Genomic DNA, 26,396 nt, shown 5'->3' on the forward strand with positions numbered 1-26,396 from the left:
GCATACATCAGAGATACCTATTATGTATCATTCTATATGAAAATGTCCTTAAGATAGGCACCTAGAAATTGTCAATAGGTTATAGCACTCAATCCATGAGTCTTTGGACGCTTGCAGTGGCCCTCTGAAACCCAAATGGTACAACAGTGATATGATGCGGGAAGAATGGAAAGATCCAGGTACGGGACATACCAGCAACCATCACCTGGTTTAGAATAGAAGGGCTCTGCAAAGGGTCGAACTAGGTGTTAGGTAAGATTTTCATATCTATGATAAATCTTCCTGACCTGTGTCAACCCCAGAACTTTTTGCTTTGACTAGGTAACTATTTTACCTTGTCCCTAGTTGAACGGTAATCTTTTTCCCCCTCTCACCTAGTAGTGTATGGTTGAAGTTGTTTCCTGCAACCTTTGGGCTTAGGCTGGGCTGCCCCTTTGGGCTACCATGTTAATTTCTTCTTCATGTACTTGGGTGAACTACTGTTCCCAAGTAGTAAAGAGGGATTTTCATCCCCTTTATATATAAGTCAGCCAGCACACCCCACCTTATTATGAGATTGGGGATGTGGGGGCAGAGGCGGGTTACAATTGCAAGTTTACATGAATGGCTGGTGGCAGTGGCTTTACCTTTATGAATAGTCGTTATTACTTGCAGGCTGTTAATTCAGCCTCAGTAATGCACAGAAAGGTTACAATTTTTCAAAAATGGTGTGGTCCATTTTTCGCCATTTCTTCTGTGCTTGTTGTTTTGGAGGTCTTCCCCCGCCATTCCAGTTGGGAACGACCTCAGTGGAAGTTTTGTCTTTGTCTGGAATCGTTGAGATTCCATGCCCAGGCTGCAGAGTATCTGAGATGGGAGGAAGCGAGGGAGGAGTACAAAACTCCACAACCCTTTGTCTTTCACCTTGCCTGAAAGGAGCCCAATCTCAATGGGGGTTGGCTGTCCCGATTGGACAGCCAAGCACCCCTTTCTGTAAAATGTAGGGAGAGATTGGAGAAGTTGTGCTGTAGTTTCTGTTAAATACTCCAGACCTGGAAACTGCTGACAAGTCGACCACTGGAGCTGAAACAGAAGAGGAATAAACGGCGGCCACAGCATTTCCAGCGACAGGAGAGCCTGCTGTGTAACCAGAGCCTGCTGTAACCCTTCCTTCCAATCGACTTGCAGATCCCGAAAAGGACAACCCAGAGCCTGGTGAGATCCACTAGACTCAAGAAGACCTGCACATCGTGCATTGAGCCATCCCACATCGTGCTTCGACCTTGCAGGGCTGCAATACCCCAATACCCTGGGACCTTGAGCCATCGTGCGGTGCATGGTCTTTCGGGATGAAACTTTGGTGGCCTCCTCCTGGCTCTCCCGAGACACAATGTATGTCCTTGAAGTCCCCTCACCCAAGTGTGCTGGACCAGATTAGAGATGAGAATCCGACCAGCGATTTTCAGTCTACTCCTGGCTCCTGAAAAGGGTACCAAAGCCGCATCCAGCCATCAAGAAACTCCCTCGTTGATACCTGCTGCAAAATCCATTCCAGTGTCCTGTCTGCGGTCTTCATAACAAGGAATTCATCAACCAGGTTTTTGACTGCAGATCCTGACGATTCACCGGTTGCAAACTTCTTCTGTGCTATGGTACTGTGTTGGCTGGGGTCTTTACTTACCTTAAGCTGGTGTGATTTCTGTATAGCTTTGGGGGGTCTCTTATGACTGGGAGTCCCCTCATCCAGTTCACCCAGGACCAATGCTGGAATCCTCCTAGGGTGTATTCACAGATGTCCCTGGACCCTTTCAACTCACTCTAAAGTAAAATACTGAAATATCTAAATCTGCCTGCCTCCACTCTCCGCAACAGATCCAGAACAGGACTGCGAGACTTGTCCTTGGCCTCAAGCCCAGGGATCGCTTCTGTCCAGGACTGAAATCTCTGCACTGGCTCCCAGTGGCTGCGATGATTAAGTTCAAAACCCTCTGCATTGTACACAAGGCCTTCTGGGGTTGCAATACCTTCAACTCTCTATTCCTAAATATCTTCCTTCTCGAGCTCTTCGCTCATCTGCCTCCAACTCCCTCAGGGTCAGTCGCTTCTCCAGGCAATGAGTTGGTGGCAGATCACTCTTCTGCAGGGGCTTCTCTCTGGAACAGCCTTCCTGCCTCCGGTTCCGGAAACACCTCAAAACCTTCCTCTTTGCTTCTACTTTCTCTCTTCCCCTCCCCTGCTGAATTCCTGACTGAAATTGCACTTGTTACCTGGCCTCCCTTTCTGATCTCCGGCCCAGGCCCTGTCAATTGCCCACCTGCACTGCCTCCCTGGCAACCCCTGCACCTGGGGACCGTTTTATGTATCGCTACAGTCCCCCTACCAGCACTTATGTCTGCACTTCCTTGCACTTGACACTAGCTGGCCGTTTTATTTGTCTTATTTATCTTATTTATTCCACTTTCCACATGTACTGCACTTTCCCCTCTCCCTTCCCCCCGCGCACTTTTCCCCCCCCCCTTCCCATGCACTTGCGCAATCTGAATGACACCTGGCCTAGTAAGACGTCTGTCCTCCCTCTGCCCCCCCCCCCACGTAACCAACGTCTTAAGAATAAGTGCCAAGCTACCTCTGGGTTTGGTGCGCTATATAAATAACTAAATAAATAACTTTATCCTGATTGTATTTGTTGGTTTATACTATTCCTTGAATCTGTGTTCCACTATTCTGAAAAGTATCCGGGTAACAGGGTTTGTTTACTAAATGATTTCTTAGAGTCACTGCATGACTGACCGTGTCTACTACCCTTGAATTACTGAAAGTAATCTAAAAGTAACTTGTGGTTTTGCTTCCCCCTGAATAGGTGTGTTCTATTCTAAATCTGTATGATTAGGTCTTTCTTGCCTAGAATTTCTGTCAGTTATTCTGAACAAGGTTTATGATTTGGTCCTTTTTTTATTTTAAGCATTGTGTTTTTTTGTAATGCGTTTATGATTCTATGACAAAGTGCTTACCCACCAAGATTTACCTTGGCCTATTTGTATTTATAATAAACCTATATTTTTTATAATCCTTCTGGGTGAAAGTGTTTGTTGAACTAATTGTATGCTGCAGGTTCTTTGTACCTTCCTACGGCCCTCTCTCCCTCCTAAAATTAGCCTGGCTGCTCTGTCTACGCTACCAAATACTCAGGTGATACAGCCTCATACCAAGAGTGGAGTTTTGTACTGTCTCAGTTGCATGGCTTTACTAAGAAAACTGTCCTAAGAAAGGTGGTGCGTAGAAGGCTCCCTTTTCCTTTGCTTGAGGGTCGAGTGGGAGTTGCCAATATCCTTTTGTGTGGTTTCCACCTACTCAAGAATCCGAGGTATAGGGTAGGCGTCAATCCCACATACCCAATAAAACTGGCAGAAATAGATCTTCTGATCTGGTTTGGACACTAGTACAATGGGCAACGAACCAATTACGAGATCTTTCAAATACTCCTATGCATTTCTTATCCCACTATTCTCTTTTGTGCCCTAGGCAAGCGATACAGCTGGATTCAGATCACCCTTCCTGGTGGGGTCTTAATCTTATGGAAGAACCCTTGAACTCTATGCATGAAGCCTGTTATGTCAGGCAGAAGAGTGTCACTACTCATTTTGACTGTCAGGCATTTCCGTGGCGTTTGTGTAGAGAGCCAAGAAGAGGAGTTTGCCACATTTGCTCCAAGCTCATTAATGTGGTAAAATGATGGTGGTTGTCAGAGTTCAGCTTCTTGTACCTTGCAGGTTAGAGACAATGCTACTTCCATTATAGCAGAAAGACAATGTCATTTTGCTCAGAGTTTGTTCTGGGTGGTCTGAAGCACCACCATCACATGGTCACCTACATTAAACGTTCTCATCTTGGCTTTGTTATAGGCACTCTCTTGGCATGCCCGAGCCTACTGCAGGGGTGTTTCCACAAGGCTTCTAACCCTCTCCATATGTTTCATTGTATTCTGAACCCATGGATGGATGCTGGTGTGTTCCATACCTGATCTTCCCATTTTTCCTGCCTCATAGCTAGGATCTCTCGTGAATTGCTTCCGCAGAGTAACTCTAAAGGTGAAAAGCCAGTGGAGGCCCGAGAGTTTTTTGCGAATTATGAAAAAAGGGATCAGGCCATCCCAATTTCACCCATCCTGGTCAAATAGCTACCTTTGTATCTTCACAAAGGTTTGGTTCAATCATTCTACCAACCCATTCATCAGGGGATAATAGATGGAGGAAAGCAGAGTCTTGATGTTCATATAATCCATCACCTATCCCGTAAGCTTTGATCATCCAGAATCTCCAAGAGGGAATCCTAACATTGTAAATAAAACAGGGGATCAAGACCTCGAGACTAACTTTGGTAGGGTTACTCCTTGGTGGAAAGGGCTCCGGGTAGCAAGGGCTCCGGGTAGCATACTCCATTATCATCAATATCTACTGGTTACCTGCCTGGGTTGGGTCTAAGGACACCACTATTTCCATACTGCTGCGGAAGACAAGTACCTCATTTATTGGTAGTGGTTGGAGAGGAGCATTCAGTACATCAGCTAACAAGGTCAGATGGGGCACACTGCGCAAATATTCTTGATCAGACATATACTCCTGGACAGTAGTCTTCTACAACCCCATAACGTCCTACTGTAAGATGAGAGCGGGCCAGGTCCAGAAATGGCTTTTGGAATTAGTTTGGCTGAATCGTCAAGTGCTGGTCACAATCTCCCTTCCGGTCAAAGTCAACTCGGTAGAGCATCCCCTGTCTGTTTATGAATTGCATGTCTTGCTCTCTTCCCCGGATACCACATTCTTCCTGGCTGTTCTAGAAGTGCATCCATCCTATGAGTTTCTACGAGTTCCAGGGATGCTGGAACTGGATTTCCCTCTTCGCAAAGTGTTGCTTTTACTTGCTGTGGTCATTGCTCCAAATCAGGTCGATATGGGTTTTGTCTCCTCCATTTCTTTTCACAGACCAGCAGGGCAATAATCTACCCTGGTTTAATAACTGATATTGTTCCCCAGATAGATTATCGAGGGGCAGTGAAGGTGCTTCTAGTCAATCACCCCTGCAAAGAAACCCAGGGAATGCTTTTGCCCAAGACTGGACGTTCGAGCGATGCTGCCATACGTTCTCTCGGGTACTGCTATCATCTCACCTGCCCTCACCAGAGACCCCAGCCACCCCCCTGAGTGGATCCACCACTTTGCCCTCATATTAACATCCAGCCACTCATGGGGTAGCCCTGGTTGGGAGCTTGGCAGTTGGTCAATAACGCTCAACAGTGTTAGCTGTGGGTGGCGCATGTATCGATCCCACAACACCACCAATTGTCACAGATGACCTTGTAGATCAACCACAACCAGAGTAGTGCATTTCCAAATTTTATTTTCCGTTCTCACAATATCTATATAGATGTACTGGATGACTAATTATTACAGCTGGGCCGCCCCCCTCTGTCTACACCTTCCTGTGGGCTCTCACCCAAAGCACAACAAAGGCAACACCCTAGTCTTGGTCTTTACATCCTCTGCCTTATCACATACTCAAAACCTATGCCACACTGACCACACTAGCATCCCACTATCCATCAACCACTTTACTACAGCCCACAAAGGTCCGGGCTAAACGTCCCATCACTCAGCGACACCAATTCAAAGCTTTCACATTCAAGGAGCTAGAAGCAACGCAGACTTCCCCACCATAGTGAATCCCTCAGTGGTCTTAGAATTATTCAACTGCTATGAAACTGGTGGACACTCAAACCTTCCTACTCGGACAATAATGTTAATGTTAAAGGTCATTTGTACCGCGCACTATCACCACCGGAGTGGTCCCCTGGCGCACTGGCGGCTCTGAAAGAGGGAGGGAGGGGTGGGTTAGTGGGTGGAGGCTGGAAAAGTGCAAGAGAGCAGTGATGTGCTGTTGGCAGCCTCAGCCCGGTGGTTCCGTCGGCTGGGCCTGGGGTGTATGCGGCCGGTAGTCGTCGTGTGCTGATGTGCGAGTCTGTGTGTGTTTTGTTTTTGCAGTGTAGTGAAGTTCTTGCGGTTTGCTGCGCTAGAGGTTTGTGGTTTTGTTTGATTTGGAGTTTGAGAGGTGTATGCAGAGAAGGAAATTGTTAGTGGTATCTCTATCCTGGATTGAGCCAGTTGGGCTTGTGTAATCTTACACTACGGAATGCTTGTACGCCCTGTGCCTCAGGAGGTATGTGCCCGTTTTTGCATTCGAGGCCGTTTGAGGATTTAGCTGTCCCCTCCGCCCGCTACCTTAATAACTTTGCATGCTCCTCACCCCCCCACATGATTAGCGCAGCTGCTAGTGTCCATAGTTCCGATTGTGGGGTGATTGGTGGTATCTCGTCTGTTCCACAGCCCTGTGGTACCTCGTTGTGGCTGTACGGGCGGTGGGGTATGGTAAGGGTTGGATGGAGTTGCTGCCTCAGTCTCCCTGGGTCTCGCGGGTGGACCCTTGTGTCCAGCGTCAGCCCTACTGGTGCTTGGAGTACTTCTGTCGTTCTATGGGTTTGTCAGTGTCCTTTTTTTGAGTCGTTTGTCTTATTGTTGTTTCGGTTTTAGTCTCTGGTGTTGAAGAGGTAGGTTTTTAGTAGTTTTCTGAATTTAAGGTGATCTTTGGTGTTCCTTATTACTTTTGGGGTGTTGTTCCAGGTTTTCGCGGCTAAGTGGTAGAAAGCGGTGCCTCCGAGTTTCTTCTTGATGTAAGGTTTTTGCTCGTCGGATTTCGTTGGTTGATCTGAGCGGTCTCGTTGGCTTGTAGATTGTTATTTTTTTTTGTAGGAATTCTGCTCCTTGTCCGCTGATTGCCCTGTGCGTTATGCACATTGTTTTGAAGATGATACGCTGTTTTACTGGGAGCCAGTGTAGTGTTTTTAGGGCCGGGGTGATGTGGTCTCTTCTGGATAGTTTGAGGAGTAGTCTTGCTGCTGTGTTTTGGATCCGTTGTAATTTCTTCAGTAGGTATTCCGGTATACCGAGGTAGAGGCTGTTTGCATAGTCGATACTTGACATGATGAGGCCGACGATGGTGAGTGTTTTGTGTGTGAAGGAGAGGAAAGGTAGTATTTTTCTTGCCGTGTGGAGGAGGAAGAAGCATTTCTTGACTGTTGTGTTTATTTGCGGTTCTAAGGTTAGGGTGTTGTCCATCAGGACTCCCAGATTTTTTACTACCTTAGATGGTGATGGTGCAGATCCCATTTCCGTTGGCCACGGGATGGCGGTTTCCTTCTCTTGGTCTTTCGATATGATCATGATTTCGGTTTTTCCTGGGTTGATTTTCAGGTTGTTGGCATTCATCCAGTTGAAGACTTCTTTTAGACAGTCGGTTAAGTTTGAATGATCGGCTTGGGTGTCTTCGATCTTGTAGATGATTTGAGTGTCGTCTGCGTAGTTGTAGCATTGGAGCCCAGCTTCCATCAATAAACAGTTGAAGTGCTTAGCGCACCCAAGCATTAATGCCTCCCTCACAGAAAGCTCACTACCAGGCACGCTCAGCTTTAAAAAAAATTTAAAAAATAAAACAAACACCAGAATCAGACAATCCAGCCAACTTCCGGTCCATTACGAACATCCCGCATTGGCAAAATCTTGGAAAATGTTGCTGTACAACTATGTGCCAGAATCACACAACTTCACCTCCTAAAGGACCATCATCAATGCTTCCGCTCCTAATGCAGCATTGACATGCCCTCCAAATCATGGATAAGGGTGATCCATGCCTCTTTATAGTCATTAAACGGCACAGTCCGCCACCTCATCCTCCTTGCCAATGGGATCAGATTCTCTGCAACTGTTATGAATTGGTTTACCCAATACCTCTCGGACAGACACTAGACCGTCCAGATGATGTTGCATTCAAGCCATCTCCCAGTATCCTGCCGCTTCCCCAAGACTCCATCCCTGCACCAATCCATTTGAACCTTTACATGAAGCCCCTTGGCACAATCCTCAAAGATCCTGCTATAGTTGTCCACCAACATGCAGACAATACTCAGCTGTACAGGAAAGTAAAACTCCCACATGACAAGATTTGCCACCGCAATTAACTAGCCATCATCCAGTCCTGGATGTCAACAGCCTACCTCAAACCGAACCCCAACAATACTGAATTCGTCCTTCCCCTCCTCCCCCACTAAAAGACTTGTCCAACAATTGCTCAATGGTGTGTACTCCGATTGACCAAAATTCTTAGGCTTCACCATTGACAACAGCCGGTCCTTCCAGAAACACAGACTTTGCAAAATCAAACCTTTTATCCTACTGCAGGACAGGGCCTTGTGGTCTTGCACATCAATGGTGGGGGGCCTCCTAACTGGCATCCCAACTCCTCTCTTTGCTCCCCTAAAAGCAGGTCTTCTTACGGATATGTGAAAATGTGATCAAATCACCCCTGTCCTAAGCGAACTACATTGGCTTCCTCTCCAGGCCAGGATAATGTTTAAGACTGAACGCATCATCGACAAAGCAGTCATGAGTAGCACACCAGCGTACCTGGCAGCAAAGCTCCAAATACCCGGTGGCACATATTCCTTGCACAGCAAAATCAACCAACTGGCTTGAATCACAACTTTTCCATCAAGAGAGGACGTCACACACACACACCCCATGGAACTCGATCCCAATATCGGCTCGGAATGCACCCACTATTCTCCAATTTCACAAATCTCTCAAACCATGGACTGGCAACACCTGACTCAGAACTAATCACAATGGGGATACAGTGTCACATGCACCTCAACGTGCAGTACTGTACTACTGTTTAAAGATGCAAGCACTGGCTACCCATACTCTGTACAGCGCTTGGCTGCTCTCAAGCTAGGCCTGCTCTTTAAACAAAAATTGTTGCAGGAGTCTGTACAAGAAACGCCTCTCCTGTTGATTTCGAGATGCACGAATCGGATTGTCCGTACTTTATGTATAGCTGTACTTCTGTCACGATAGTGCTGAGTTATAATCTGTAGCCTTTTCGTCGCAAAGAGTACAGGACAAGCATTGCCTGTATGGCATATATCGGCTATGCATAGTGGTAAGTGGTACAATTCCATAAAGTACAACAATAACACATCTTGGCTACCATGGATTTATGTACTGTTGCATCACTCGTGGTAGCAAATGTTTGTGGAACACAACTGGTACTACATCAACATGGGGTGTCTATGGATTGAAGGGAAAAGGGTAGAAGGGGAGAGAGTAAAAGGGGCTGCAACAGAGTCTGCACATTGGAAATGTGTTCCTCCTGGATTTCAAGAGTGGAGGTACCTGGGTTTAACTCTTAAGAGGAAAAGGATGTGGCCAGACAGAGAACCCACCAAATGGGTGGGAAAACTTAAAACAAAAGCACTAAGGCATCCGAGCCTCAGGGTTGTAGTGCACAAGTACACGCTCATATTTCAAGTGCTGTAGTTGGCATCGCCAGTAGGTGTACTGGGGAGTAGAACACTCGGTGCTGTCTTTGGTTTCATGCAAAGACCATCATTGTTCTGAAGAAACAGTCTCTAGAAGGGGCGGTCGCCACTCCAGGGAAAATATTCCTGGGTATTGTAAAACAGGATTTGTCTAGAGTCATTTTTTACTAAGGGAAGGGGCCAAAGCTTTATCAACCACCTCCACACAGGTCCTCCTTTCCCAGGCTAGGAGACCATTGACCATATGTGACATATAAATCATCCAATTTCAGGCGAAGGATGATTGTGCAATCAGCTGTTTGTCTCTTGGAGATACTGGTGCATCGCTGGGGCCAAATCCAGAAAGGTGAATGGGGCCTGCAACTGGAGTGTGTTTTTTGGACTGCACTACCTAGGTTAAATTATCCACAGTAACACAATTTATTACATTTGTGAAGCACCCAAAAAACAGGAGGTATGATGGCGCTGGTACCATGGTGGAGTAAGAAAGCTATGTCACATTAAGCTAGACAAGTAAACATATCAGATAAGTAAGCTGTTCGTCATGAATAGGGTGAAGGTCAAATAAGATGGCAATGAGCACTCCTATATAGATTGCAGCAAAGCACATCAGCCACTTTCTGCGGGCTACGTCCATCCTCTCTTTGCATCTACTCTGACCAACTCTTTAGGACGTTTGGACAGATACGAGACACAGTAAGCAGGATAGACTTGCAAATTCTCCGAAAAACATCAGGAAACAGTGGTAAGTAGCTTCCAGTGTGCACCAGCGGAACTAAAACGTTTACTGGCGCTGTGCAGGAGATTTGAGGAGGCAGCGCTACACTTGCATCACTACTGAAGCAGGAGACTATTTAAACAGCTTAGGTGCTACAGTTAGAGCATGGAGTTGGCAAGTGCCTCTTTTCATCCAAACAGTAAGTGGGCATGATTGAGTAGTATGCAGTGTTAACGAAATAATAACGACAAACATTTAAAACGACACCTGAATAACGACAAAAGTCGATTTTTTAAATGAAAGTATTTATGGGGTGGGTTAAGGGATTAAAAGGGGTGGGGGGATAATTGGTGGGAGGTTAAAAAGGCTGTACAAACAGGGGGCATGGGAGAATCCCCCAAATTAAAATATAATGTTTTCATTATTCAAGTGTTTAAAATGTTTGTCGTCATTTTACACTGTTGTGACTGCACCAACCCTTAAAGGTATGAGGTATGATTTTTGTTGTAGTAAATCCATCCCGCCCCACCCAACTCAACAGCCAACACAGGAGTCTTTATTTATGACGGCAGCTATGGCAGGTCCTCAATCCGAGAGAGTAGTCCTTAAACCACTACACATAAAATACGAGGAAGACCATGTTGATACAGCAAGTGTTTGGATGTCAACACAATTGCCTACATTATCTGTGGTTACTGCCGGCATCCGTCCTGCCACAATATTGCCATCCATGTATTGATTTGCAGTGGGACCTGGCATTTCATCCAGGGTGAAAGAAGATTGTGCCATTGGATCTGCATCCTTAAAATCAGTGTTGTCCAACTCCAGGCCTCCAGGACCAGAAACAGGTCAGATTTTCAGGATATCCCTCATTAATATGCACGAGATAAATGTGCAAACAATGATTCTAAATTGTAATTGTTTATTTGTACGGCGCGTATACACAAGTGAAGTGCTTCAAAGCGCATAAATGTATGCAAATTTATCTCATGCTATTAACGAATGATCGCCTGAACCCGGTGTGCGGCACTGGATGCCTGGGGTTGAACGTTCCTGCTATAAATCAGATCACTGGGCTCTTTGCAAGACACCATGAAATGGTGACTCTATGGCCGTCCAACTTGACCTTTCTCCTTTTTAATAGTGCCATTTAATAATAAGTACTGTGTGTACTGCAGTTTGACGAATAGGCAGTATGGCTTGTTAGCAGATATTAAGCCTAAAGCATACCTTGCATACTAAATAGATCACCTCTAATCCCATATATGAAAAACACATAGCGCATTTTATTCCACTTGTATGTTATACCGAGCAACGTCATGCAAACATGCAAGAACACTACATCAAGCAACAGACATAACACGTTTCCCACAAAAGCAAGAGCAACAATTACTGCATATCCAATATCATATCCCCAGAAGAGGCGATGATACAATGAAGGTTATATGTAAAAAGAACAAGCAAAATAAAAATGCGGTTGAGTAGAGAAGAAGGAGATGAACTGAGTATGGCAAGTTTATGCAGAAAGCAGAAGCATGCAAAGCAGAGCAATGTGCAAACAAATGGTTCTGGCATCCCCGCTAGAGTCCACCTCCACGGATAACCAGATGCCTCACAGAGGAAAAGAGGCTCTCCCTAACTCCCATAATGAAGGAAGTGGCCATCATTGCAGGGCTGCTGGGATATTTGCAAACGCCGCCATATTCATTGACACGGCTCGCCAACGGCCAGAGGGGAAACTTGCAGCAAAGCTATGAAAGAATACGTCGCAAGGGGTCAGCCTAGTCCATAATAAAAGCAGCACCAGCAAGACGGTCTAAACTTGCAGCCATATACAACTCTGGGCCCGTGCTCATACTGAGCCTGGACGCTCAAAGGAACGAAACTTGATGGGCCTGAAGACCCGAACAGATAATGTGACCTACTATTGGCCATGTCAAACCGGGGGACGCAGTCGCGTCTGCAAACTGGTGTAAAGGGCACCTCTGCATAAGCACTTGGATGACCCTGGAGATTGTGAACACACTGAATATCTAGTGGGCCATTTAAAAAATATGACAACTGTAAACATTGGAGCTCCTCTGCCATTATGCATAATGATTGATTACAAGAATTAGTAAACACTCGGCCCTTTAACACTTATCTGCCAGCAAAGCTCTCATAGAGGGACAAGTCAGTTGTAGCCGTGGAGTACTTTGGTACTAACAGAGTCCGGTGGGAGCATTGCTAGAGTGGAGTAAGAAGGGGAGCACTGTGCACTAGTAGTCTGGGAGCAGAAAGGTGCTGGCAGAGCAGGCCACCTATGGAAGGGCTTGAAGGATGGGCTGGAGATAGGTAGCAGAGAAGGTAGCGCGGCAGGTGTGGGTCATGCTGCGGAGAGCTGGGCAGAGGTCACTTATAATGCATCGGTAGGCAGACCAAGGCTCGATAATCAACCTATCAGAATAGTTGTGGCGAAGAGCATGGGTACTAAACATAGTACTAATGATGGTCAAGAAATCGGAGTAAGGGAAGCAGTGGGAATAGAAGTTCTTGCTGTGGGTCCACATATAATGTGCATAAGACTGGGTGGAGGCTCCACGGTGACGCAGAGGGAGCGGGTTGCGGGTCCATTGCACAGCTGCTATTGCCCAAGAGTGTTCACTCCCCATCCTGGGGACGAGGTGGCATAAAGGGACGGAAGGCAAGGAACAAACAGATTTTGACACCACCAGTCATTCTCATGAGTTTGGGGGCATAACATATGGCTCCGTCTTTTGGATTGCTTCAAAAGGAGCCTGGCAAAGCCCTCGTATTATTTTGATTATTTTAGGTAGGAACGCGTGTGATGAAAAAAGACAAACAAATCCTATTAAACAAACTGCACCCTCTTGCCGACGGAGCACATAACGGCATCTTATTTTACACTTGTGGAAGCTGGGATCTAACCCAGTGCAATCAGAGAGACAATTGTATGTTTTCAGACTACTCTGCCCGTCACCCTTGCAAGTGTGAAGCAAAAGCAATGTTTACCCCAGTGGAATTCTCGCGTTAAGGTGCAATGTCGACAGAAAGAATGGGACAGGACATAGCGGGAGGGTGAGCCGCCTGGCAGCGATGCTCCGAGTAGTCTATAGCTAGGGTTGAATCACATCCCAGTGCTGCATTAGGCAAAGCCACCTTTTGAAGTCGCGATAAAAGCTAACATTTATGTGCACACAAAAAACACAGCTACATTGGGAGATGCCATTTCTTTGCACAAGCCCCAACAGAAAAGAAACCCGACAGGAACGTTGGCAGTGCGGTGCCCCATGCGCAGCAGTAGGTTCAACATAAAATCACCCCACAGAGAGCATCATCTGGGTAACCCAGGCACAAAGCATAGGCTGGCATGCATAGTGGGTGCACGGCACTTCAATGGTCCTGTCGGCCAGACACACACAAGCGGTTAGATCAGAAGGGTTAAGATAGCGCAGTGGGGCACAGATGATTGGTGGCTGGGTCAGCTGGGGAGAGTGGAGGTACTCACTCCGGCCAGCGATTTCTGGATATTCTCCCTGGCTCTGGCAATGTCTCGGAGGATTGTACTTGCTCCGTCCTCCTACGGGCAGTGCAGAAAGAACCACACAAATACTCACGTTAAAATAGCAAACATAATAAATGAGGTCAGCTGCGGGCAGTTACAAGGTTTTTAACCCTTAGCATTTTGCTTGTGAGAAGCTCTGGCCAGGAACCAACCTGCGGTGGGCATCACACTACTATGTGTGATACTGCACTTTGGCACTGCCAGGAGTGGCAGGGTTTCATTACCCAATACCTTTAAGTGGATCGAAGAGCAAGCTTGGATTTGCAGGCTGCTAGGTTCCAGTTTGCATCTCACAGGCAGGAATGCTTAGTAACGAGCATTTCACAAGAAGTTACTTTAACAACCAGACTAAACACAACGTGCTCAGCAAGTTAAATTACAGAAAACAATGCGTCTAATGTTATACCCCCCCCCCCCCATCAATCAGTCATGCAAACCCGCAGGGAACCGGGTTTGGGGTAAATGTCACATTGTGGGAAATATTCCATGGTGGTGAACCCCTGGATTAGTGTGTTCAAATGAGCACTGGCCAAGAGCAAGGTACATCACATAACTTTAAGCAAATAAAGAATTGCCAGCATACTAGTTGGCATCAGTTCTAAAGATTGTCCAATTATGCTCCCAGACAGTCTCCATGCAAAACAAAGGCTAGATTCATGCTACAACTTTAAAACATGGAGGCCCAACAGTTTCTCATTAAATAAAGTACACTGGCATTTGCTTTTATTTGGAGAGCGGCAAGGAAATAATTGCAAAATAAGGCAACCGAAGTACTGGGATATCGTGGTTGACACAAGTTCAACCGATTATAGTCGAGTAGGAAAAGCAAGATTAAGATTCGGAAACTGTTTCCAGGGTCAAAAACGCTGATCGCCTCCATTTCATCGTCTTGCAATTATTTCAAGACATCATAGTGGTGGCCAATTTATTACCACCATTTCCACATTTATACTAAAGCCGAGGCTGAAAAATATTTGCCCAAGATCAATTGTGAAGTTCTGAATTGGGATAAAAAATAGGGGAGTCGGCTACACGGGAATTATGCCTATGGCGATGATGCAGATGTTCCTATTTTGCCATTAAACCAGCCCTCTTCCAACGACCCCTTTGGTGTAAAATTGTGCAACATACAGGTTTAGTTTGCACCTGAGCACTCGTACATTTGGCATATAATAAATTGAGGATTAAGTGATTGGTACAGGATCATACTATTTTTGTCACGTGATGAAGTCGGGATTAGAACCTTTATTTCGGTTTACAAATCAGTAACTTTGCTTCTTGGCTGAAAGGATCCACCCTCTTCTCCTTACTAATCTAAGATTTATTGTGGCACAGCATACAGTCAGTTTCTTCCTCTGCATCCCAATTTGGAGCAAATAAGGCCATCAACGGACATCTGGATAAATCGCTGCCCCCACGATCACGCTCTTTTGGTCAGATAGGGGATGCCGGAATTGAAATCCATATCTCGTCCCAGAATCTGCAGTTTAGCTTCTAGACTTCATCTCTTCTTTCATGGGCAGTATCTTTGAATGAATACAGTGCTACATATTTGTAAACTCCTTCAGGTGTAGCATGTAAGCAAACAGAAGCATAGAGAGATCAAAGGATTCCCCCAAAAACAGAGTCGGGTCAATTTAAAACACAGATTTTATGGTTCTAAACTCAAAACATATCTGCTATATCCTTACCTTTTTCTACCTTTTCCATTTTAGAATTGTCCCTTACCCCACCTTTCCGCTCAGCTTCCCTCCATTTCCGATTATCTTGATAATCTTGGATCTGGAAAGGTAGTGTGGAAATGGGCCTTTGAGAGTGTGGATGTAAGGTGGTGGTGTTTATCAGAATGAGGTGTGAATGATTGATGGGGAAGAGCAATTAAGGTGGTTTGGGCTTGCATTGTTGGGAATTAAACTGCAGGGTGGAGCAATGCCTGATGGGGTGAATAGAGTGGGGACCTTCCTGGAAATGCAGGTGGATTGTATGCATGCATGCACTTGGGTTGGGTACTGTGGGGCCGTGGATGGAAGTGGGGTGGGGTTGGTGATTTGCCCAGGACGTTTGCGCTGTGGGAGGAAGAAGGGGGTTAAGACTTGACTGGATATGTGAGCAATGCAATGTTTGACAGGTCTGCTTTTAAATGATTACGAATGCTGCATATCTGTAAAGCTAATCCATACTGGTTTTCTTTAACACTACATAAAGTCAGTATTGTTAATGACCCACCACCACATTGCTAATCCCCTGCCAGTTGATCATCATCGAAAAATGCCCTACATGCTCACCAGTGATGCTAGTCCTGCCCGAGATCATAATTTCGAATCCCCCAACCTCTGTCATTCTAATGGGCAATATTCCAAAAACTGCTCGGTGACCCCTATTCCTTACCCCATCAAATGGTCATTCTTACTTATTATGCCCGATATTACTCTGGGAGGAACAAAGATGTGGATCTGAACGGCCAATACACTTGAGAAAAAAAGCATATACATTTATCACACGCTCAACACTTCATCTAAAAGTGGGAAATAAATTCATAGTGATCCATGGTGTGTACACATGCTTTGTTTGGCGCTTTATTTTGTAGCACTGCAAACTGTATGTCTCCTAAGCTTGTGCAGTCCTTTAAAGCAGATAGCCATCCATAAAAGTGTCTCGCCACCTCACTATACATACAGCACACCACTTTTACTTTCTGAACGTCCATTTACACTAACCAATGGCTAGTGATGAGTGACAATTGTTCACCCTACATCATTAAACCTGCATGCAGCAGGCACAAGATTATGTAATGTTAGGACTGATTTTCTTTACTCTGGCCTGGGGGACACAGGTATACAAGGCCAACCTATATTAGGACAACTCTGAGCTGCAGCCAAACCAGTTCAAGGTAGCAGTGACTAGTGGTCTAGGCTAAATCAAGAGGTGGTGAGCTTGTAAAGGATCCACATAACAATTAGACAATATGTATAGGAATACAGTTATTTATGACCAAACAACACTATGAAAAATTACTAACAGGTAGAAATATCACACAACACTACAAATAGAATACATATATACAATCACTAGAGTAGGGCACAATACAGATCAAACCCCTGTACAGATTAGGTTATGCACTACAGGTCCACAGAGCATAAGCCCTAGGTTCAAAAGTCCTTCCCCAAGTTGTCTGAGGCCTTATGAAGTTCAGGAAAGGTTCCAACATAGTTTGTAAAACTGAAAACAATGTAGGTAGGATCTCTGGGCTTCAGTGAACGATTTGAAGGGTTAGAGGACAAGTTATTCTGACAAAAGTATCTCCAACTTGCCGAAGGCTTGCGTGAGTAAGCAATGGCAAAGCCAAAGTATTGTAAAAGTTAGCAAATGTTTAATGGGAGTTTAGGCGATAGGTAAGAACCACAGTAACTCGCCCCGTACTCCGATTCTTCACAGGACTTGGCAGTTCAATGGACGGTGCAAGGTCGTTTTTCCTGCCATCAGCCTCATCCCTTGATTCACATGGGTTGTAGGCTCGAGCAGATCTCCAGTCGGAGTCTTTAGCTGGTGCAAGGACTCTCGGTTGAGGAATACAGCAAAAAACAACACAGGACCCCTCAGGACTTGACTCAGGTGAGCTGTTTTAGACAGTGGTCACCGCAGAAAGGTGACGCAAAGCGACTCAACTGTCTCGGTTGGACTTTCCCTCCTATCTCGGGTCCCCTTGATGCTAAGACTCTGAACTTTTGCTAAGGTAGTCTTGTAGGACAAGCTGAAGATCCCCAAGTTCCAGACCTCAACATGGAACGGTGACGTTGGCAGCATGGTAGCCCAAACCCGGAGCTGGCCAGCCATAGGACGGTCCAGAGACAGTTCCCAAGGCTCTTCTTCTCAGGGTACCGAGCAAATGTCAGGAATGGATGTTCCATCCACTCCAAGGGTTGCAGCTCCCTCGCAGGATTGCTGGAGATCAACAGCAAGACAGCAGACTCCTCACGGGTCTCACAGCTGGACAGGAGTCTTTGCTACTTCAGGTTTCTGGCCTGCAATCTCAAAGGATCTGGTATGGAAACCACTTGGGAAGCAGCTTTAGGGGCTGGTTGATGCTCAGTGAGGAGTTGTACATTGGCTGTAATCCGTTTTTGGCACGTTTTATGTATCTTATATGTTCTAGTGGAGGGTTTTGAGTGTATTTTCAATCGGTTTTTTTGTCCAATTTGTGCTATTGTGATGGGTTTCTCTTGTATTTGTGTAGCTTCCGACTCTGTTTTTCTGTGCTGGCCTGCATGTAGAGTGTGCAGTCCCTGGGGTGTAGTTTGTGTCTGGCACTCCCACTCCTGCCTCCCAGCCCAGCCACCTCCCCAGATTGGTACGTCCACCTGGTCATAACTGACCATCCCAGGGCAGCCCTCTGCCCGTGCAGCCCCTGCGGCTAAGGGCCCCAAGGCAAAGGGTGGCTCCCTATTGTGTCTGCAGGTGTCAGCAGGAGAGGCCAGTGGCCAGCCGTCAAGGTAGGTGGGGAGTAGAGCAATCACTACTCCAGAAGCCCTGCCACACTACCTGCCTCAGACCAGGACATTAACACTAACCTGCTTAACTAGAGACCTGCGTCGCATCTAAATAGAATAGCGAATAGTAGCCATTGCCACATCTAGACTGCATTGGTAATATTACCAATGCCACATTTGGATAGAATTGTGAATGCTAGCTTGCTTCACATCTAGACAGGATTTTGAAGGTGGGCCAGTGCCACATTTGGATAGAATTGTGAATATTGGCCAGTGCCGGATCTAGATAGAAATGCAAAGATATTAATGCGCCACATCTAGAAAGAACTTGGAAATTTAGCACATATCACTTCTAGATAGCAAGGCCAATAAACCAATGCACTGACAATTTCACCCCTCTGCACACACCTCTCAAACTCTAAACAAGCACAACCACAACCCTAAAGCACAACCTCACTACACCGCAACAAAACAAATCACACATAGCTTCGTAAAAAACAGCACACCACGGCTACCGACGGAACGCACCCCCCCCCCCCCCAAGCTCAGTGGTGTTAACCGAACTGAAGCTGCCAACAGCACATCCCTGCTCTCTTGCACTTATCCCGCTCGTTCCCACTAACTCACCCTCCCACCCTCTTTTCTTTTCAGATTGGCAGATCACCAGGGGACCACTCCGGCAGTGATAGCGCGCAGTACAAATATCCATTATTAACAGTATCTCTCCAGAGTGGGTGTAGGGGTCCTCCTATCCCAAAAGCCAAGTAAGAGCAGAAACTCCCCCTAGCCAATAGACTAGCGCCCTCCTCCCCACCACCCCCAGCAGTGGTCCAATCAGGACCACTGGCTGGAACACTCTGTTAGGTAAGATTTCCACAGAGCTGGTAAATCTTCCTTTCCTGGTTCAACTCCAGAACTTTTTGCTTTTCTAGTGGGATATTTTTCATTAATACCCCAGTGGGTGGGAACCTTTTTCCACACTCACCAAATCTTTAACTCTTTTTATGGGTGTCATTTTTAAGACTCTCCATAGTGCCTTTTTAAAGTTATCATGTCTAACAACTTATTGGCAACAAGTGCCTGCTGTTGCTGGGTTGCCCTAGGGGCTCCCCATTTAACTTTCTTGTGCTAACCTTGAGTGAACTACAGTTCCCAAGGGTAGAAAGGATCTTTTGATCCCTTTTACATTTCATTCTGTGAAACCAGCACACCCCACCTTATGTGGAGTGCTGGGGAGATACAATGTTTCCCCTTTCACATTTAAACTTAACAATTCTGTTACAGTGACAAGCTTACCTTTAATGGCTGGTGGCAGTGATACCTTTTACTAATTCGGTGCACCTTTACCGCAGGCTGTAACCACAGCTGCAGTAAAGGCACCCAAGGGTGCTCATTTTACCAAAATGGCCCCCTTCTTTTTCTGCCATTTTAGTGTTTGTCGTTTCTTGGTCCTTCCCCTGACATCCAGGGCGGGAAATTCCTTTGTTTGAGCTTTGCCTTTGGCGTTAGTCTCCTGGACACGCCGCTCAGGCTCCAGTCTGTAAGCACAGGAAGTGGGGGAGGAGTCCAAAACATCCCCCTCCTTTGTCTTACGCCCTCCTTCAACTGGGCCAAATCCCAGTGGGGGGTTGGCTGTCCTGATTGGACAGCCAGACGCCCCTTTCTTGTAAAATGCGGGGAGAGAATGCAGAGGCTGTGCTGTAGCTCCTGATAAATACTGGAAACCTAGAAGCTGAAGGCATGTCGACCACTGGAACAGAAAACCGAAGAGGATGATGAAGGAAAAGCGGCGGGAATGATTTGCAGCGACCAGAGAGCCTGCTGTCTAACCGAAGCCTGCTGCAGCCCTTCCTTCCGATCGACCTGGGGTCTCCGAAAACGACGACCCGAACCCAGAGCCTGGCGAGACCCACTAGACTCATGAAGACGTGCATTTTGAGCAATCCCACAGGTTGCTGCGACCTTGCGTTCTTGCAATCCCCCAATACCCTGGGATCTCCAGCCATTGTGCGCTGCACGGTCTTCCGAATTCCGAATCTCGCTGAAACTTCGTGGGCATCCTGGTGTATCTCCAGAGACACGAATCGAGTCTGAAAAGTCCCCTCACAAGGGTACTGGACCTTTTAAACGACGAGAATTCAACCGTGATTTTCTGTCTTCTTCTGTGCTCCTTGAAAAGGCGCCAAACCCACAGAACCGCATTCAGCCGCGGGAGAAATCTTGCCTAGAGCCTTCTTCATCGATCCCTGCCGCAAAGTCCCTTCTGAGGTCTTGTGTTCAGTCTCCAGGACAAGGAATCCACTGACCGGGTATTTGGCTGCAGTCTCTGAAGTTCTCCTGCTGCAATCACTTCTTCATTGCTGAGGTACTGTGTTGGCTTGGGGTGTTGGGATTTCTGTGTAGTCCCGGGGTGTTTTCTGTGATTGGGAGGTCCCTCGTCCAGTACACCCAGCCCCACTGCTAGAATCCTGCTAAGGTGTTTTCTGTGAAGCCCCTGGACCCTCTTCTAACCCTAGAAGTAAAGAACTCACCTGTTTGCCCAGTTTTCCTAAGGAACTCTGACTTTTTCTACTAAAGAACTTATTCCAACACTGCCTGTTGGTCACTAGTCCTAGTGACCCTCCTTCTGCCACTGAGAACACTCATGATCTAAGGGAAAGACTGAAGGGATTGGGATTGGGACTTCTGCCTAGAGAAGAAATCAAGTGTTTTACTTACTTGTAAAGAGTTGGTGGGTAACTAATTCTCAGAGTGAACAGTTACACAAATTCTTACTGATCTTGAATGTGTGATGCACTATTCTTAAAAGTATGGTTAACATCTTTCCTTCCTTAGCCACTGTTTTGCCAGTCTAAAAGAAAGTAGATGTGAAGGTATTTGACTCTTCTGTGATTAGGTTGTGCCTCTTTACAAAAGTAATGTGTTGGTTTCCCCAGATTATTCCTGAAGGGTAATTGTAGGAGTGTCCTCCAACTGTTGGTATCACCAGGTTAGTCCTGTTAGGATAACTGTACGAGTGTCCCCCAACTGGGTCTTGCTTCCCCTGACTTGCTGCTAGCTTATCCTTAATAAGTCTACATTAGGTTGTTGCCTACCTAGAATAGCTATTCAGTAAAATGTGACATTGGGTTTTACTTCCCCTTCATTGTGAAGTTAAAGTATGTGGGTTTTACTTACCTTGTGTTAGCTGTGTGCCATCCAAAACAAGTTACCAGAGTTATTGCTTACCTCAATCTTGGGTTCCCTTATTTCCAAAGCATCTGTAATTGTATATTACCTCTTTAGGTTTTACTCACCTGGTATAACTGTGTGTTATGACAAAAGTAATTATAGGTTTTTACTGCACCTAGAATAAGTGTTTCACTAATCACCAAAAGTATATTGTCCAGTTGACGGTTGATGTGATTTGTTCCAAGAGTCACTGTACAACTGGAAGGGCCTACTGTCCTTGTATTACCAAAAGTAATCTAAAAGTAACCATTGATCTTTTACTCCCAGAGCATAGGCTTGACCTATACTAAATGTGTATAACAAGGCTTTGACTTACCTAGAACTACTGTTGGGTGTCCCAAATAAGGTATATACTTGGGTCTGTGTATTTTCAAGTCTAGCGTTGTGTGTTATATTGGGATTTCATATAACGTGTTAGTACTTAACCCCTAGATTTATCTGGGCCTACCTGCATAAATAAATCCTTTATTTTCACAATACCTAGTGTTTCAGTGTTTCTTTGGATAATTTGTATTACAATTTTCACTTGTACCGAGTCTACTGCCCTCTCTCCCTCCGAAGATAAGCCTGGCTGCTCCATCTACGCTACCCCGAACTCAGGTGGTACAGCCTAAGAGTGGAGTCTTGTACTGCCTCAGTAGAATGGTTTTGCTAGGCCCTTAATTGGACTTCAGAAAAACTGTCCTAACACACTCATGCAGAACACTCACACATAAACCAGTTTGTGGATTGCGACCAGACAGGCCCACCCCACATCCTGCCAGCAAACACACAGCACTCCATTATCCTGCCAAACGCCTCTGCTTTCCGGTGCACTGGAGTCCATATAAGGATTTGCTGGCCTCACAGGCCAAGAAGGCGGCAAAAAAAGCAAAATGGTGGCATGGCCAGGTTTGGTCACTAGCCACAGTTAGTAACCATACGCGGTAACACCAAAAAAAAGCAAAAATTCACTGCTGCCACCAGCTTGTCCATTTAGCACACCTAGAGTAACCAAAAATCCTCTGAGTGTTAGTCTAGGGCAAACACAAAAGTGTACCCCCCGCCCCCATTGTACCCTACCATAAGATGCATTGTACAATGATAAAAGTTACAAAATTGATACAAAGTAACTTAAGTAGTAACATCAGTATCAAGGCTAAGGGAAACAAGGTTTTCCAGTACCGACAGCCTGAAGAACATGTCAGTTTCCCCATAACAGATGAGCAAAAGACAGTGTAGTGAAGCTTAAGGCTTCACTTTACAGTAAAACGTACAGCAAAAAGTTGGTCTGGGGGGTCCATAGAAAAGGACGGAAAGGTGCAATAAAGAGAAATCTTTCCCAACATGTATAATTTCTACTTTTCTCTCCAACCATCAAAGACGAGATGACTAATCACCCATGGCACAGACCTGCAGAAATTGCCCTCAAACAAGTAGGTGCCTACAGGGGCGCCCAAATTAGATCTTATCCAGCTACAAGTCAAGGAAAAGATGAGTGACAATACTGCTCTTCCCCAGCTTATGCCATGCTTTTGCCCATGCTTAGAAAGACCAGAGTTTGACATTTTGCGTTGTCTATTCCTTTATATCTGTCCAGCCAAACACCTCTTCCACGCCATTAAATTCTATTAGCACCTCTACTTGCTCATTTCCCACCTCCTCCAACATAATTAACTTCCTCCTCCTTACCCTCACCAATGTCCACTAGGGCAGTCACCCCTTCTTGCCTTCCGACCCCAGCATTCCAGTCTCATTTATCCAGGCAACTTCCAGCTCTTTATGCACTCCTTTCACCATCTCTCTAAACTCCTACTTCGTCCTCCTGCCTCAGCCCCATTTCTTACTCCCACAATGACTAAGAGTCTGGGCTTACATAGTACCTTTGCCCCTCTTTCAAGCCTCTTTGGGGTAGGTAACTCAGGTGTGCTAACTTGATATAGGAGGATTCAGAGTATTAAGTTAACAGGGCCTGGGTGGGTCTACAGTGACTGCTGAATCGCAGCCTTAGGAATGTTATCTGCCATCTTAAAGTTTCTAACTCCCTATTTAATCTATTTCATTCTTTAAAGCACATACCTTGTTCTATAGCAGCTGTTTTCCGGTTGATGGTATAGAGGTTGGCTTGTAGAGTCCTCCACAGATGGTGGTTTCTAGTCTGCAGTGGTGTTAGGACAGTTTTTCTGTAGTCCAACTAAGGGCTTAGTAAAACCAGTCAACTGAGATGGTACATGACTCCACTGTTAGTATAAGGTTGTACCACCCGAGTTCATGGTAGCATAGACAGAGCAGCCAGGCTCATTTTAGGAGGAGAGATGGCTGTAGGAAAGTACATAGAACCCGTAGTACACAAAGGTTTCAATAGAAACACCTACAACCAGAAGTTTATAAAAAATAAAGGTTTATAATAAAAACAAGTAGGCCAAGTTAAGTCTTGGGGGAAAGTAGTGGTCATAGAGTCATACAAACACACCACAATACTTGAAGGTACACAGAACAAAGCATAACCCCTTAAAACCTTCAGAATACCCAACAGTAATTCTAGGGAAGTCGGACCGTATCATACACATTTAGTATAGGGCACAACTATTAATGGGGAGTATTACCATAGATTACTTTTAGATGGCTTTACCAAGTCATGGGAAGTAGACCCGGTCAGTCATGCAATGACAGTTGAGGAATCACTAACCAAACCTGTTACACCAGGATACTCAAGTAGTGGAACACAGATTCAAGGAACAGTAGAAACCTTATACCAAATGAGCAAGACCTTTTAATGCAATTTCCAGCTCTGTGGAACAGTCCAAGATACGCAATAACTTACTACACTATTTTTGGATGGCACACAGCCAACTCAAGTAATGGAAACCTATATAAATTTTAAAGGAGGTATCAGCAACTAAAAAAGTTAAGTATAACCTACGGAAGATTTATTCTAGACAGGCTAACATCAAGTCAGGGGAAGCAAGAAGCTATTGGGCACACTCATTCATTTAAATCCCAACAAGAATAGTAAAGTGAAGCCAACCGCATTCTTTTGTTAGGAGGGGGACCCAATTCACAGGTGAATAAATTAACCTATCTACTCTGTTAGAATGGCAAAAGTTTAAGGAAAGGGACTTTTGTTAGTTAGGATTTGGTGCAGTCCAACTGGTGTGGGGCTACACAATACTTATCTCTTGGTATTAGGCAACCCACCTTTTAATATAGGCTTGTACTACACAAGCTGGTAGTGCGACTAAGCAGCCAGGCTTATCTTAAGAGGGGTAATGTGAGCTATACAATGAAATCAGTAAACACAAGTACTCAAGTAAACACTTACGTTATAATAAATTATTTATTTATAAGCAAAGATGTTTAAAGCATTGTTAGGCCAGATTGTCTGCAGTAACCCTGTGGGAGACTACACCAGCCTTGTCTTCTTGGTATTAGGTAACCATCTATTGGTATAGGTCTGTATTACACAAGTTGGTAGAGTGACTGAGCAGCCAGACTTATCTCAAGAGGGTAAATGTGAGCTGTAGCATCGAAATCCACACATGCAAGTATTCAAATAACACGTATACTCAAGGTTTTCTAGTAAAATAATTATTTATTTAACAGCCAGTTTTAAATAAGCAGTCTTTAAAAAGGGCAAAGTGCAACAATAATAATATACTTCATAAAACGTTCTCAGAATCAAGATAAGCAAGTAAATTCTCTTTAGAGATGCTTCATACACACTTCCTACACCCTGATGTGACTTCAATTACTAGGACAGTATTGGCATTTATAGATCACTTTTGCACTTGGTAAAATTCTGAGGTTGTGGAAAGGAAAGGTTAAGGGAAGGAAAAAGGTTAACAGGTTCTCAGAGCATGTGAGCACTTTTTAAATCTCCCGACGAAGTCTAGATAGATTTTTTCCCCATCAATAACAGTTTCAGACAAGTTACCACCTATGAGGGACAGTTAGAATCAAAGTCAATGGGTCAGATGAGTCTGCAGGGAGCCAGGACAGCCAAAGTCAATTTGAACAATGTCTTAGTGAGCTGAGGCACTACTTAGATAGCACAAAGGTCCCGCATAAAGTTAAGAGAATTTGCATGAATCACTGCAGGGCCACATAGGGAGGAATCTCGTCTCTTTAGGAAATTGTAGGGGAGGAGTGGTCCAAGAGACCCCCCTTGCCTACATCCCCACCCCAAGTGAGGGCCATGGCTCGTCGGGTGTCCCCTCCCTACCACCAGGGCCCAGGTGGTGGATGGCTCACCTGTTGAAGGCATTGCCCACACGCACTGAATTTAGCTAGGCCTCAGGAACCATTTTGTCTAATAAAGATGGTGTGAGCTCAGCACACTGTAGCGTGGCCCCCACCCTCGGAGAGCTTCAGTTATCCCTGTTGCCGCAGCACCCTGGCAGATCCGCTGTGAGCCCGTTCCCACGAACAAGACGGACATGAGCTAGCATAAGATACTAACATTGTAGCATTTCACCTTCCTCAGCGTACCATCGCTCCCAGCATGACCCGGCCAGCGGGCCTGGGCGATGAAAAGAACGGGAAAATGGTCATCAAATGGCAGAGTCCCCACATATTAATGCCAAGACCACGTGCAAAGTGTGCATTTCTCCACAAAATCTCTTTTATTATAAAAACCTATAAAATGTATAACCATGATAGAAAGCATGCTTCCATGATATTAGCAATGAAGAGCCCACACCACTGCAGTTGGGTACTAACAATGAAGGAGCGTTCGAGGGGTCTATTTGTTATATGTATCACTAGACAATTTACACTCCATGGTTCTGCGCCATAACCGAACTAATGCTGCTAGAGTACACGAGAGGACGAATGTAGCCGCACGGAGGGCTCAGGTGAAGGATGCGCGAAAATGCACTTGTCATGCGTGTATGTCTGAGCCCTTTGTGTGCCACCGCCGCCACGTACGGTGGCGGGTCATTCTCTATGTACTCCACCAACCTCGTTACTACCTCACTTACTGCAAATGTATATGCATATAAGCAAATACTG

The 26,396-nt window shown here is 45.5% G+C and overlaps 1 protein-coding gene across 4 annotated transcripts in view; it reads right to left on the reverse strand.

Annotated features, from left to right (window-relative positions):
* The window catches only part of EEF1D (eukaryotic translation elongation factor 1 delta), a 152,183-nt gene that overhangs the window by 111,853 nt on the left and 13,934 nt on the right, over positions 1-26,396 (reverse strand). For 2 of the 4 annotated variants that reach the window (XM_069621762.1, XM_069621761.1), the window contains exon 3: positions 13,633-13,704. The exons of the other annotated variants lie outside the window; for them this stretch is intronic. In XM_069621762.1, coding sequence (XP_069477863.1) covers positions 13,633-13,704 — 72 coding nt within the window. The remainder of the gene's footprint in view (positions 1-13,632; positions 13,705-26,396) is intronic. 4 annotated transcript variants of the gene reach the window in all.

The sequence above is a fragment of the Ambystoma mexicanum genome, chromosome 5q (assembly GCF_040938575.1).
Source record: "Ambystoma mexicanum isolate Mex_15411 chromosome 5q, UKY_AmexF1_1, whole genome shotgun sequence".
NCBI lineage: Eukaryota > Metazoa > Chordata > Amphibia > Caudata > Ambystomatidae > Ambystoma > Ambystoma mexicanum.